The sequence below is a fragment of the Tachyglossus aculeatus genome, chromosome 1 (assembly GCF_015852505.1).
Source record: "Tachyglossus aculeatus isolate mTacAcu1 chromosome 1, mTacAcu1.pri, whole genome shotgun sequence".
Classification (NCBI taxonomy): Eukaryota; Metazoa; Chordata; class Mammalia; order Monotremata; family Tachyglossidae; genus Tachyglossus; species Tachyglossus aculeatus.
Window position 1 is genome coordinate 48,704,977 of NC_052066.1, and position 12,567 is coordinate 48,717,543.

Below are 12,567 nucleotides of genomic sequence, written 5' to 3' on the forward strand. Positions count from 1 at the left end.
CCAGTGCTTTGAACAGTGCTTGGCACATAGTAAGGGCTTAACAAATACCAACATTATTATTATTATTATTATTATTGACTGAGGGGAAGGCTGCTAAGGAGGCAAAAAGAGGAAATAGAGTTTGAGAGGATTTACCATCTACCCCTTGCCCACATCCTCCCTCAGGCCTGAAACTCCCTCCCAGTTCATATCAGAAAGATCACCACACTCCCCACCTTCAAAGCTTTGTTAAAATCCATCTCCTCCAAGAGGCCTCCCCAGCTAAGCCCTCATTTCCTTTACTCCCTCTCCCTTCTATGTCACCTATGCCCTTGGCTCTGTATCCTATAAGCACTTAATATTTGCCCTACCCTCAGCCCCATAGCACTGTTGTATACATTTGAAATTTATTTGTATGTCTGTAAGTGCCTTGTGTGCCTTTCCAACTGCTTTATCGTACTCTCCAAACATTTAGTACAGCATCCTGGGCACTGCAAGCACTCAATAAATACCAGTGATTGATTGGTTTCCCTTCAATCTGGTTTTGGCAGTGATCAGTTAATATAGGGTACCTTCAGTGGGCCCAGAAAAATAATTTAAAAACAAAGAGGTACCTCAATAGATAGATAGATCAACAGATATAGATAGATCAACAGATAGAGCCCATTTTGGGTAGGGATTGTCTCTATTTGTTGCTGAATTGTACTTTCCAAGCACTTAGTACAATGCTGTGCACACAGTAAGCGCTTAATAAATATGATTGAATGAATGATCCCACCAGTATTTTCTCTCCTCACTTTCCCACATTTTCTTTCATTCATTCGTTCAATCGCATTTATTGAACACTTATTGTGTGCAGAGCACTGTACTAAGCGCTTGGGAAGTACAAATTGGCAACATATAAGGACGGTCCCTACCCAACAACAGGCTCACAGTGTAGAAGGGGGAGACAGACCACAAAACAAAATGAGGAGACAGGCATCAGTAGCATCAAAATAGATACATATAATTATAGATATATACTCATCATTAATAAAATGAACAATAATAATAATAATAATAATGGCATTTATTAAGCGCTTACTATATGCAAAGCATTGTTCTAAGGGCTGGGGAGGTTACCAATTACAACAACATCAAGGGGCTTTTATTCAGTTACAAAGCTTTATTTTGGCACTACACCTCTACTAAAAACAATGGATCTTGCCAAGAGTTTCTCCTGACACTCGATGTGAGAAAAAAGACAAGCTTCTCCTCAATCCATATGGTCTCAAATTATCTTGACAGTAAACTCACCTGTGCTGGGCAGCAGTGGCTTCGGAGAGAGTTGAAGGGAGAGACTCAAGTTTACTGCGCAGAGAGAGGCAATTGTAAACCAATTCTGTATTTTTACCAAGAAAACTCTACGGATGCGCTTCCAGAACGATTGCAGATGGAGACAGGGCGTTCTGGGAGAGACGCGTCCGTGGTGTCACTATGGGTCGGAGACGACTCAACGGCATAAAACAAAACAAAACTCACCCTAGGGAGGAAACAAATCTACCAACTCTGTTGCATTGTACTCTCCCAAGTGCTTACTACAGTGCTCTACACACGGTAAGTGCTCAATAGATACCATTGATTGATGGATTTCATACTCCCCTGAAGAACTATATTATCCATCTATCTATTCATCCTTGCCGAGATTACTAATGTACCAGTTCCCCTACTCCAAATATAAACTTTAGTTAAAGGAAATCTTTAAAGATTTAAGTTTAGTTGAATCTAAACTAACTTTAGATTAGTTAAATAATAATAATAATAATGGCATTTATTAAGTGCTTACTATGTGCAAAGCACTGTTCTAAGCGCTGGGGAGGTTACAACGTGATCAAGTTGCCCCACGGGAGGGCTCACAGTCTTAATCTCCATTTTACAGATGAGGTAACTGAGGCACAGAGAAGTGAAGTGACTTGCCCAGAGTCACACAGCAGACAATTGGCAGAGCCGGGATTTGAACCCATGACCTCTGACTCCAAAGCCCGGGCTCTTTCCATTGAGCCACGCTGCTTCTCTAAAGATTAGATTTAATCTTTAATCTAATTAAATATTAGATTTAATCTAAAAGAAAAGAGAGGGTGAAGCAATTTTCAAAATTCAATTTTCCCTACTTGAGTTTTAGTGGGAAAGATGGATAAGACTCTTCAGTGCTTAGAACGGTGTCTGGCATATAGCAAGCACTTAACAAATACCATCATTATTATTCCTTTGGTCAAAACATTGATACTGAGCTTAACTTAATGAACACAGTGTGTCAGCTTTTACGAGAATGACTTTAGATGCCAACCTGCCACCTGCCTGGGCAAGGATTCTGGGCCTAGGCTGAGTTCATTCATTCATTCAATTGTATTTACTGAGCGATTACTGTGCGCAGAGCACTGTACTAAACGCATGGGAAGTACAAGTCGGCAACATATACAGACAGTACCTACCCAACAGCGGGCTCACAGTCTAGAAGGGGGAGACAGGCAACAAAACAAAACATACTAACAAAATAAAATAAATAGAATAAATATGTACAAGTAAAATAAATAAATAGAGTAATAAATATGTACAAACATATGTACATATATACAGGTGGTGTGGGGAGGGGAAGGAGGTAAGGCGGGAGGGATGGGGAGGGGAGGGGGATGAAGGAGAGATGAAGGAGGGGGCTCAGTCTGGGAAGGCCTCCTGGAGCAGGTGAGCTCTCAGTGGGGCTTTGAAGGGAGGAAGAGAGCTAGTTTGGCGGATGTGCGGAGGGAGGGCATTCCAGGCCAGGGGGATGATGTGGGCCGGGGGTCGACGGCAGGTCAGGCGAGAACGAGGCCCAGTGAGGAGGTTAGCGGCAGAGGAGCGGAGGGTGCAGGCTGGGCTGAAGAAGGAGAGAAGGGAGGTGAGGTTGGAGGGGGTGAGGTGATGGACAGACTTGAAGCTGAGGGTGAGGAGTTTTTGCCTGATGCATAGGTTGATTGGCAGCCACTGGAGATTTTTGAGGAGGGGAGTAACATGCCCAGAGCATTTCTGCACAAAGATGATCCGGGCAGCGGCGTGAAGTATCGATTGAAGTGGGGAGAAACAAGAGGATGGGAGATCAGAGAGGAGGCTGATGCAGAAATCCAGTCGGGATAGGATGAGAGATTGAACAAGCAGGGTAGCAGTTTGGATGGAGAGGAAAGGGCGGATCTTGGCGATGTTGCGGAGATGAGACTGGCAGGTTTTGGTGATGGATTGGATGTGAAGGGTGAATGAGGGATCGGAGTCGAGGATGACACCAAGGTTGCAGGCTTGTGAGACGGGAAGGCTGGTAGTGCCGTCAACAGTGATGGGAAAGTCAGGGAGAGAGCAGGGTTTGGGAGGGAAGATAAGGAGTTCAGTCTTGGACATGTTGAGTTTTAGATGGCGGGCAGACATCTAGATGGAGATGTCCTGAAGGCAGGAGGAGATACGAGCCTGGAGGGAGGGAGAGAGAGCAGGGGCAGAGATGTAGATTTGGGTGTCATCAGCGTAGAGATGATAGTTGAAGCCGTGGGAGCAAATTAGTTCACCAAAGGAGTGCGTGTAGATCAAGAACAGAAGGGGACCAAGAACTGACCCTTGAGGAACCCCTACAGTAAGGGGATGGGAGGGGGAGGAGCAGCCCGCAGAAGAGACCGAGAATGAACGGCCGGAGAGATGAGGAGAACCAGGAGAGGACAGAGTCTGTGAAGCCGAGGTTGGATAGCATGTTAAGGAGAAGGGGGTGGTCCACAGTGTCGAAGGCAGCTGAGAGGTCAAGGAGGATTAGGATAGAGTAAGAACCATTGGATTTGGCAAGCAGGAGGTCATTGGTGACCTTTGAGAGGGCAGTTTCCATGTAATGTAGGGGGTGGAAGCCAGACTGGAGGGGGTCGAGGAGAAAGTTGGCGTTGAGGAATTCGAGGCAGCATGTGTAGATGACTCATTCAAGGAGTTTGGAAAGGAATGGTAGGAGGGAGATGGGGCAATAACTAGAAGGTGAGGTGGGGTCAAGAGAGGGTTTTTTTGGGATGGGAGAGACGTGGGCATGTTTGAAGGCAGAGGGGAAGGGACCTGTGGACCTGTGGAGAGTGAGTGGTTGAAGATGGAAGTTAAGGAGGAGAGGAGGGATGGAGCGAGAGATTTCATAAGATGAGAGGAAATGGGGTCAGAATCACAGGTGGCCAGAGTAGCACTTGAGAGAAGGGAGGAGAGCTCCTCTGAGGATACTGCTGGGAAGGATGGGAGAGTAGCAGAGAGCATTGAGAGCCGGGGGGTTGGAGAAGGGCAGGGGGATTGACTTTGGGGAGATCAGACCTGATGGATTTAATTTTATTAATGAAGTAGGAGGCCAGATCGTTGGGGGTGAGGGAAGGAGGTGGAGGAGGAACCGGGGGCCTGAGAAGGGAGTTAAATGTACGGAAGAGCTGACGGGGATGATGGGCATGGGTGTCAATTAGGGAGGAGAAATAGTTTTGCCTGGCAGAGGAGAGGGCAGAGTTAAGGCAGGAAAGGATAAACTTGAAGTGAACGAGGTTGGCATGGTGTTTAAACTTTTGCCAGCAGAGTTGTGCCCAGCTGGGTGCTGCGATGGAAAGGAAAATTCTTTCAGGGCTGAAAGACAGCACCCAACTCAGAACAAGTTTTGTGGGTAAGGAGAAAAGTGGGTAGGTCCCACTGGCCTCTCCCCTGGCCGGGTATGCTTCCTGTTTCAGTGCTTTGCTGGGCATCTGGTGTGCCTTAGGGGACCAGAAATGGGTTATTGGTCAGGGATCTCATAGCAGCTGTGTCGTTCTTTCCAGCATTTCCCACTGCCCCTTTGCTCCACAGTCAAATTCCCCTTCCCCCACCCGCCTAATCTGGCATCTCTGGGAGCAGCAGATTCTGCCCCCGACGAAGAGCCCTGCTTTGACGGAGAAATCTTAAGATGTTCATTCATTCAATCGTACTTATTGAGCAAGGCTGTGTGCAAGGCACTATACTAAGGACTTGGGAGACTACAGCTACAAATAGGCTCATTCCCTGACCAAAACAAGCTCACAGTCTAGAGGAAAGGAGTGTTAGGGAAGGAGTGAAAGAAGGGGACCAGAGCGCTTGGGGTCTGAGATGCAGAGGTGGAGAGGGAAAGTGGTGGCCTCTGGAGCTGGAAAGGAGAAAGTTGTGGAGGAGACAAGAAGGTGACTCTGAAGGAGGAACTCCCCTAGAGTGTAAGCTCGTTGTGGCCAGGGAACATGTCTACCAACACTGTTGTATTGTACTCTCCCAAGGGCAGTGGGCAGGGAGCGTTTCTACCAACTCTTTTATACTGTATTCTCCCAAATGCTTGGTACAGTGCTCTGTACACAATAAGAGCTCAATAAATGTGATTGATTGATCGGTCTGCATACAGTAAGCACTCAGTAAATACCACTGATGATGATGGCTTGAAAACTAAGGCTGGCAATCAAGATTCCATGAAGTCTAATGTTGCCTCTAGGCCTTTGAGAACCTCAGCATCTCCTCCTACGAGATCGGCCCCTCCAACTCCTCTCCCCACCGCCACATCCCACCTGCATTATGTGATGACATCCTGAAGAATCTGGGGAACCAACCCAGTATGCCCTGAAATAGCTCTCCTCCTGCTGACGCTTCCTCCGTGGCTTAGTGGAAAGAGCCCAGGCTTGGGAGTCAGAGGATGTGTGTTTTAATCTGAGCTCTGCCACTTGTCTGCTGGGTGACTTTGGGTAAACCACTTACCTTCTCTGTGCCTCAGTTACCTCATCTGCAAAATAGGGATGAAGACTATGAGCCCCATGTGGGACAGCCTGATTATCTTGTGTCTATCCCAGCACTTACAACAGTGCTTGGCACATAGTAAGAGCTTAACAAATATAATAATAATTATTATTATTAAATATGTAGGCGTGTGTGTACATAAAAGCTGAATGCTGCCACTTCACCCCCTCAGACTGTTAGCCCCATGTGTCACAGGGTCTGTTTCTGACCTGATTACCTTATATCTATTCCAGTGCTTAGTACAGTACTTGCATCATAATATGTACTTAACAAATATTATTATTGCTATTATTATCATCATTATTATTACTACTAGTCTGTAAGCTCCTTGTGGGGAGGGAATATGTCTACCAACTCTGTTATTATTATACTCAGAAGACCTAGGTTCTAATCCTGGCTCTGCCACTTGCCTGATGTGTGACCTTGGGTAAGTCACTTCACATCTCTGTGCCTCAGTTACCTCATTTGTAAAATAGGGATTAAGACTGTGAGCCCCTTGTGAGACAGTGCAATCAGTGCAGTCCAACCTGATAACCTTGTATCTTCTCCAGCACTTAGAACAGTGCTTGGAACATAGTAAATGCTTAACAAATGCCATTATTATCATTATTTTGTTCTTAGTATAGTGCTATGCACACAGTAAGCACTCAATAAATACAATTGATTAAATGATTATGCTTTGATTGGCTCATAGCCATCTCCTGGGTTGCAATTAGCTGAAAGGACTGGGTCTTGATCCATCAGTGGCATTTACTGAGCACTTACTGTGCGCAGACCACTGTTCTAAGCGCTTGGAAGAGCACAATATAAGAGAATTGGTAGAGGCGCTCCCTGCTCACAACGAGTTTACAGTCAAGATTACAGCCTCCTCCCCTTACTTTCATTCATTCAGTTCATTCAATCGTATTTACTGAGCACTTACTGTGTGCAGAGCACTGGACTAAGCGCTTGGGAAGTACAAGTTGGCAACATATGGAGACGGTCCCTACCCAACAACGGGCTCACAGTCTAGAAGGGGGAGACAGACAATAAAACAAAACATGTAGAAAGGTGTCAAAGTGGTCAGAACAAATAGAATTAAAGCTAAATGCACATCATTAACAAAATAAATAGAATAGTAAATATGTACAAGTAAAATAGAGTAATAAATCTGTACAAGCATATATACAGGTGCTGTGGGGAGGGGAAGAAGGTAGGGTGGAGGGGATGGGGAGGAGGAGAGGAAAAAGGGGGCTCAGTCTGGAAAGGCCTCTTGGAGGAGGTGAGCTCTCAGTAGGGCTTTGAAGGGAGGAAGAGAGCTAGCTTGGCGGATTTGTGGAGGGAGGGCATTCCAGGCCAGGGGAAGGACGTGGGCCGGGGTTTGATGGCAGGACAGGCGAGAACAAGGCCCAGTGAGGAGGTTAGCGGCAGCAGAGGAACCGAGGGTGCGGGCTGGGCTGGAGAAGGAGAGAAGGGAGTTGAGGTAGGAGGCGGTGAGGTGATGGACAGCCTTGAAGCCGAGAGTGAGGAGTTTCTTCTTGATACGTAGGTTGACAGACAGCCACTGGAGATTTTTGAGGAGGGGTGTAACATGCCCAGAGTGTTTCTGCACAAAGATGACCCAGGGAGCAAAATCAAGTACAGACTGAAGTGGGGAGAGACAGGAGGATGGGAGATCAGAGAGGAGCCTGATGCAGTAATCCAGTCAGGATAGGATGAGAGATTGAACCAGCACTAAGGAAACAACTGTGGTTTCTCAGAGTTCTCTCAGGAGTGGAACTGGGCCCGAAGTCAGATATGGTGGCTCCGGCCACTGAGTTCCCCACTTTGGTGCAGGCAGAGGGAGAAGAACAGTGAAGCAAGGTGGGTCAGTGGATAGAGCCATGGCCTGAGAGTCAGAAGGTCACGGGTCATGGGTTCTAATCCTAGTCACTTCACTTCTCTGGCCTTCAGTTACTTCATCTGTAAAATGGGGATTAAGAGTGTGAGCCCTATGTGAGACAAGGATTGCCTTTCTTGTATCTACCCTAGCGCTTAGAACAGTGCTTAGCACAAGGTAAGTGCTTAACAAGTACCGCTATCATTGTTATTATTATTATTATTATTATTATTAGTAGTAGTAGTAGTAGTAGTAGTAGTAGTAGTAGTAGTAATAGTAATAACAGGAAACAGGAAGTGCTCTGCTCCCTAGGTCTGGCTCTCCTTCAAGATAAGGATCTTACACCACTCTGAGGCCCGGCAACCCTTCCCCTTCCTTCCCGTTCCTTCACTTCTCCTCATTTTTTGCTCTGTTTTTCCCTCCTTTAAGAAGCTTGGGATTTTGTGTTAAAAATCATAATAATTATGGTATTTTAGGTGCTTACTATATGCCAAGCACTGTTCTAAGCACTGGGGTAGATACAAGGTAATCAGGTTGTCCCACAAGGGGCTCACAGTCTTAATCCCCATTTTATGGATGAGGTAACTGAAGCACAGAGAAGTGAAGTGGTTTGCCCAAGGTCACACAGCAGACAAGTGGAGGAGCCAGGATTAGAACCTCTGATTCCCAAACCCGTGTTCTTTCCACTAAGCCATGCTGCTTCTCTGGGGTCAGGGGTGGTAATCATCTAAGAAACAATGGATTCACCTCTTTGTTTTACCATTACCATCTCCTCTTTTCCAGCAATTTTCTGCTATTATAGACCTCCAACAGATACATTTCCAAAAATAAAACTACAGTTACTGGCCAGAACATCAGCCACACAGACACCTGCGAAAACCTCCCTGTGCCAGCCAGACAACCAGACAACACAAAGAGCAGCCTCAAACACTTCCCCCAGCACTCAAACAAGTCACACAACTTTAAAGGCCAACCCGACAGCCTTCCCAACAACTGTAAAAAGCAAACCAGCAACCTATGCTGGGAGAATAACCACAACTACCCACAGCGTCACACAGACAACCTCCGCAGCCCGCACGGCCACAGTCACTACCACGCTCACAACTCGGCCGACATCCACCACACCCGGAGCCGGACGGCCGACCACCCTAACGCCGTGTGCGATTGTAACAACTCCACCAACGGTCAGTTACACAACTAATGGAATCACGGGGACAGAATCGGCCGTCAGTCAGACGGTGACAGCCGCCCCGACTGCTAACAGCACGAGCAATCACACAGTTACAAAAACCACCCACGCCATAACAACAACATCAGAAGCCCACAACGTCACACAAACGACCTGGCTAACAACAACCCCGGCCGGACCCACCCTCGCCCCCCGACCTTCTTCCCCCACAGTTGGGACCTATCGGGTTTCCAATGGATCGAGGATGTGCGTTAAGGCGGTGATGGGTATTCAGTTGATTGTTCAAGATCAACAGAAGGTAAGACCGGGTAAATGGTGGGGGGTTCTTTTCAGTAAATTTAGATATCTTTGGTCAATCAATTGCATTTATTGAGTGTTTACTGCAGGCAGAGCACTATACTAAACGCTTGGGAGAGTACAGTATAACATGCTGGCAGACACAGTCCCTGCCCGCATCATGTCTCAATAGGGAAGCGTTCTCCAACTTCCTCCATTATAAAGATTGAAATTTTTTGAGGTAACATTTTGAGGTAATGCTCTTTCTGAAAAATGCTATATATTATATCGAAATCTGGCCATCGATCTATCAACTATACTGCTCACTGTGTGCAGAGCACTGTACTAAGCACTGGGATAGATACCAGGTAATCAGGTTGGACACAGTCCCTGTCCCAAATGGGGCTCGCAGTTTTCAACCCCACTTTACCGAGGAGGGAACTGAAGCACAGAGAAGTTGTGTGACTTGCCCAAGGTCTCGCAGCAGACAAGAGGCAGAGCTGGAATCAGAACCCAGGTCTTTCTGACTTCCAGCCCATTTTCGAACCACTAGACCATGCTGCTTACCCTTGAATGGAATTGAAGAGGGAGTTGTGGGGGCTTCTGCTTCTCGCCCGATTTTTTCTTTTCCTCTGGATTGTCTGAACTACATGGGAGGTCCGTATATTCGCTGTGGATGCTCGTGTTAGGACTGTATCGAAATGTATTTTAAAGTCTATCATTTCTTTCCCCTCACAGGGCTACTTCAATATTGACCCCAATGCCACCAAGGCGACTGGGGACTGTGGAACTTGCAAAGTTAATCTTCTCCTGACTTTCAGTAGTGGATTTGTGAATTTCAATTTTACAAAGGTAAAGTTTAGCTTATTTGAGGGCTTCAGGGGATACGTCTGTGATTTTCTTCTCATCTACAATGATGAGATTTACTTTGGAACATTGTGTAATCCTGCCACTCTCCATCATAACCTTAATAAGTGCCAGATCCCTTGGCCCTGTGAAAGCTTAACTAATAAGCACTAGGGATTGTGGAGGAAAGGGTGGGGAATGAGGCATGGAGAAAGTTGCAACATTTTTTTTGTTTGCTTTTCTTTCTTCCCTCTTTCAGCCTTCACTCTTGTGTGGGGTGAAGAAATCTTGATACCGCTTAGGTACATTTGGTTTTTAGGAGCTTAAAAGCACCGTGGCTTTTTTCATGAGGATTGAAGGAGGAAGTGGTGCAGACAAACAAGCCCTCGAATTCCCCGAGGCAGCAAGTGTTTTATCATCCAGTGAAAAATACAAAATGTCAAACCTGGTACTAATTATTCAAATTCAGAAACTGTTCTCTATATGTGGCCGACTTGTACTTCCCAAGCGCTTGGTACAGTGCTCTGCACACAGTAAGCACTCAATAAATATGATTAAATGAATGAATGTTTTGTTTTGTTGTCTGTCTCCCCCTTCTAGACTGCGAGCCTGTTGTTGGGTAGGGACCGTCTCTATGTGTTGTCGACTTGGACTTCTCAAGTGCTTAGTACATTGCTCTGCACACAGTAAGCACTCAATAAATACGACTGAATGAATGAATGAATGAATGAATTCCTTGGCTCTGGTCAAAAGCAAATCTAGCTTGTGAGCCCGCTGAGGGACAGGGACTATGTCTAATTAATAATAATTGTGGTATTTGTTAAGCGCTTACTATGTGCCAGGCCCTGTACTAACTGCTGGGATGGACACAAACAAATCAGGTTGGACACAGTCCTTGTCCCACGTGGGACTCAGTCTCAATCCCCATTTTACAGATGAGGTGACTGAGGCCCAGAGATGTGAAATGACTTGCCCAAGGTCACACAGCAGATAAGTGGCAGAGCCGGGATTAGAACCCATGACCAGGGCCGTGCTCTAGCCACTGAGCCATGCTGCTTCCCACCTGTGTATTCTTTCCCAGTCCTTAGTACAGGGTTCTGCACAGTGGGTTTTTTTTTTCATGGTATTAATTAAGTGCTTGCTAGGTGCAGGATACTGTACTAGATGCTGGGATAGTTACAAGATAATGTTTGAATATGGTCCCTGTCCCACATGGGGCTCACGGTCTTAATCCCCATTTTACAGATGAAGTAACTGAGGCACAGAGAAGTAAAGTGACTTGCCCAAGATCACCCAGAGGGCAAGTGGTGGAGCAGGAATTAGAATTCAGGTCCTACTAGATCATACTTAATGAAGTGCTCTGCACACAGTAAGCGCTCAATAAATACGATTGAATAAAATCGTGAAGCGTTCCATATTTTTCTATTTATTTTATTTTGTTAGTATGTTTGGTTTTGTTCTCTGTCTCCCCCTTTTAGACTGTGAGCCCACTGTTGGGTAGGGACTGTCTCTATATGTTGCCAACTTGTACTTCCCAAGCGCTTAATACAGTGCTCTGCACACAGTAAGCGCTCAATAAATACGATTGATTGATTGATTGATTGATGACTCCCCCTGGCCTGGAATGCCCTCCCTCCGCACATCCACCAAACTAGCTCTCTTCCTCCCTTCAAAGCCCTACTGAGAGCTCACCTCCTCCAGGAGGCCTTCCCACACTGAGCCCCCTTTTTCCTCTCCTCCTCCCCATCCCCCCCACCCTACCTCCTTCCCCTCCCCACAGCACCTGTATATATGTTTGTACAGATTAATTACTCTATTTCACTTGTACATATTTACTATTCTATTTATTGTGCTAATGATGTTCATCTAGCTTTATTTCTATTTATTCTGATGATGACACCTGTCCACATGTTTTGTCTTGTTGTCTGTCTCCCCTTTCTAGACTGTGAGCCCGTTGTTGGGTAGGGACCGTCTCTATATGTTGCCGACTTGTACTTCCCAAGCACTTAGTACAGTGCTCTGCACACAGTAAGCCCTCAATAAATATGATTGAATGAATGAATGACTACTATTAAAAGCACCCAGAGCATTAGAAAGCCAAATCCATTTTATTTAAGCCAGCCCTGGTTCCTTCTGAAAATGGAAAAAAAAAACCAAGTGTCACCTCCAACAGAACTCCGTCTCACACGAAGTGAGGATTTGGGGCCCAGATTTTCTTCCCCTTAGTTCAGATTTCGTTTTTAAAAGCCGAAACACTTTCTGCTGCGTAATTTGGTTAAGGCATCAACCGAAAGTCACATTACCCCTATATGGTTAATACAACTATCTCTTCTCCCAACTAGAGAGATTGTGTGACACTTGTACTAAGTAGTTCCTTTCTACTGCACACCTGCCAGTTGCGAGTCTCTTCTTAAGCCCAGAAGTTCCTGTTTTTTATCTGAATTCTGTTTAGAACATCTCTCGCCAAACACCCTGAAAATGCCCATATCAGGACTCTGAATCTCAAAATTTATTGCTGATTTAGGTTGGGACTAGGAATGTAATTCTATTTATTCTGATGACACCTGTCCACATGTTTTGTTTTGTTGTCTGTCTCCCCCTTCTAGACTGTGAGCACATTGTTGGGTAG

At 45.8% G+C, this 12,567-nt stretch overlaps 1 protein-coding gene across 1 annotated transcript in view; it reads left to right on the top strand.

Moving 5' to 3' along the window:
- Window positions 1–12,567, top strand: part of LAMP3 (lysosomal associated membrane protein 3) — a 51,032-nt gene that overhangs the window by 10,757 nt on the left and 27,708 nt on the right. Inside the window, exons 2-3 of the mRNA XM_038744807.1 lie at window positions 8,411–9,114; window positions 9,831–9,944. Coding sequence (XP_038600735.1) covers window positions 8,411–9,114; window positions 9,831–9,944 — 818 coding nt within the window. The remainder of the gene's footprint in view (window positions 1–8,410; window positions 9,115–9,830; window positions 9,945–12,567) is intronic.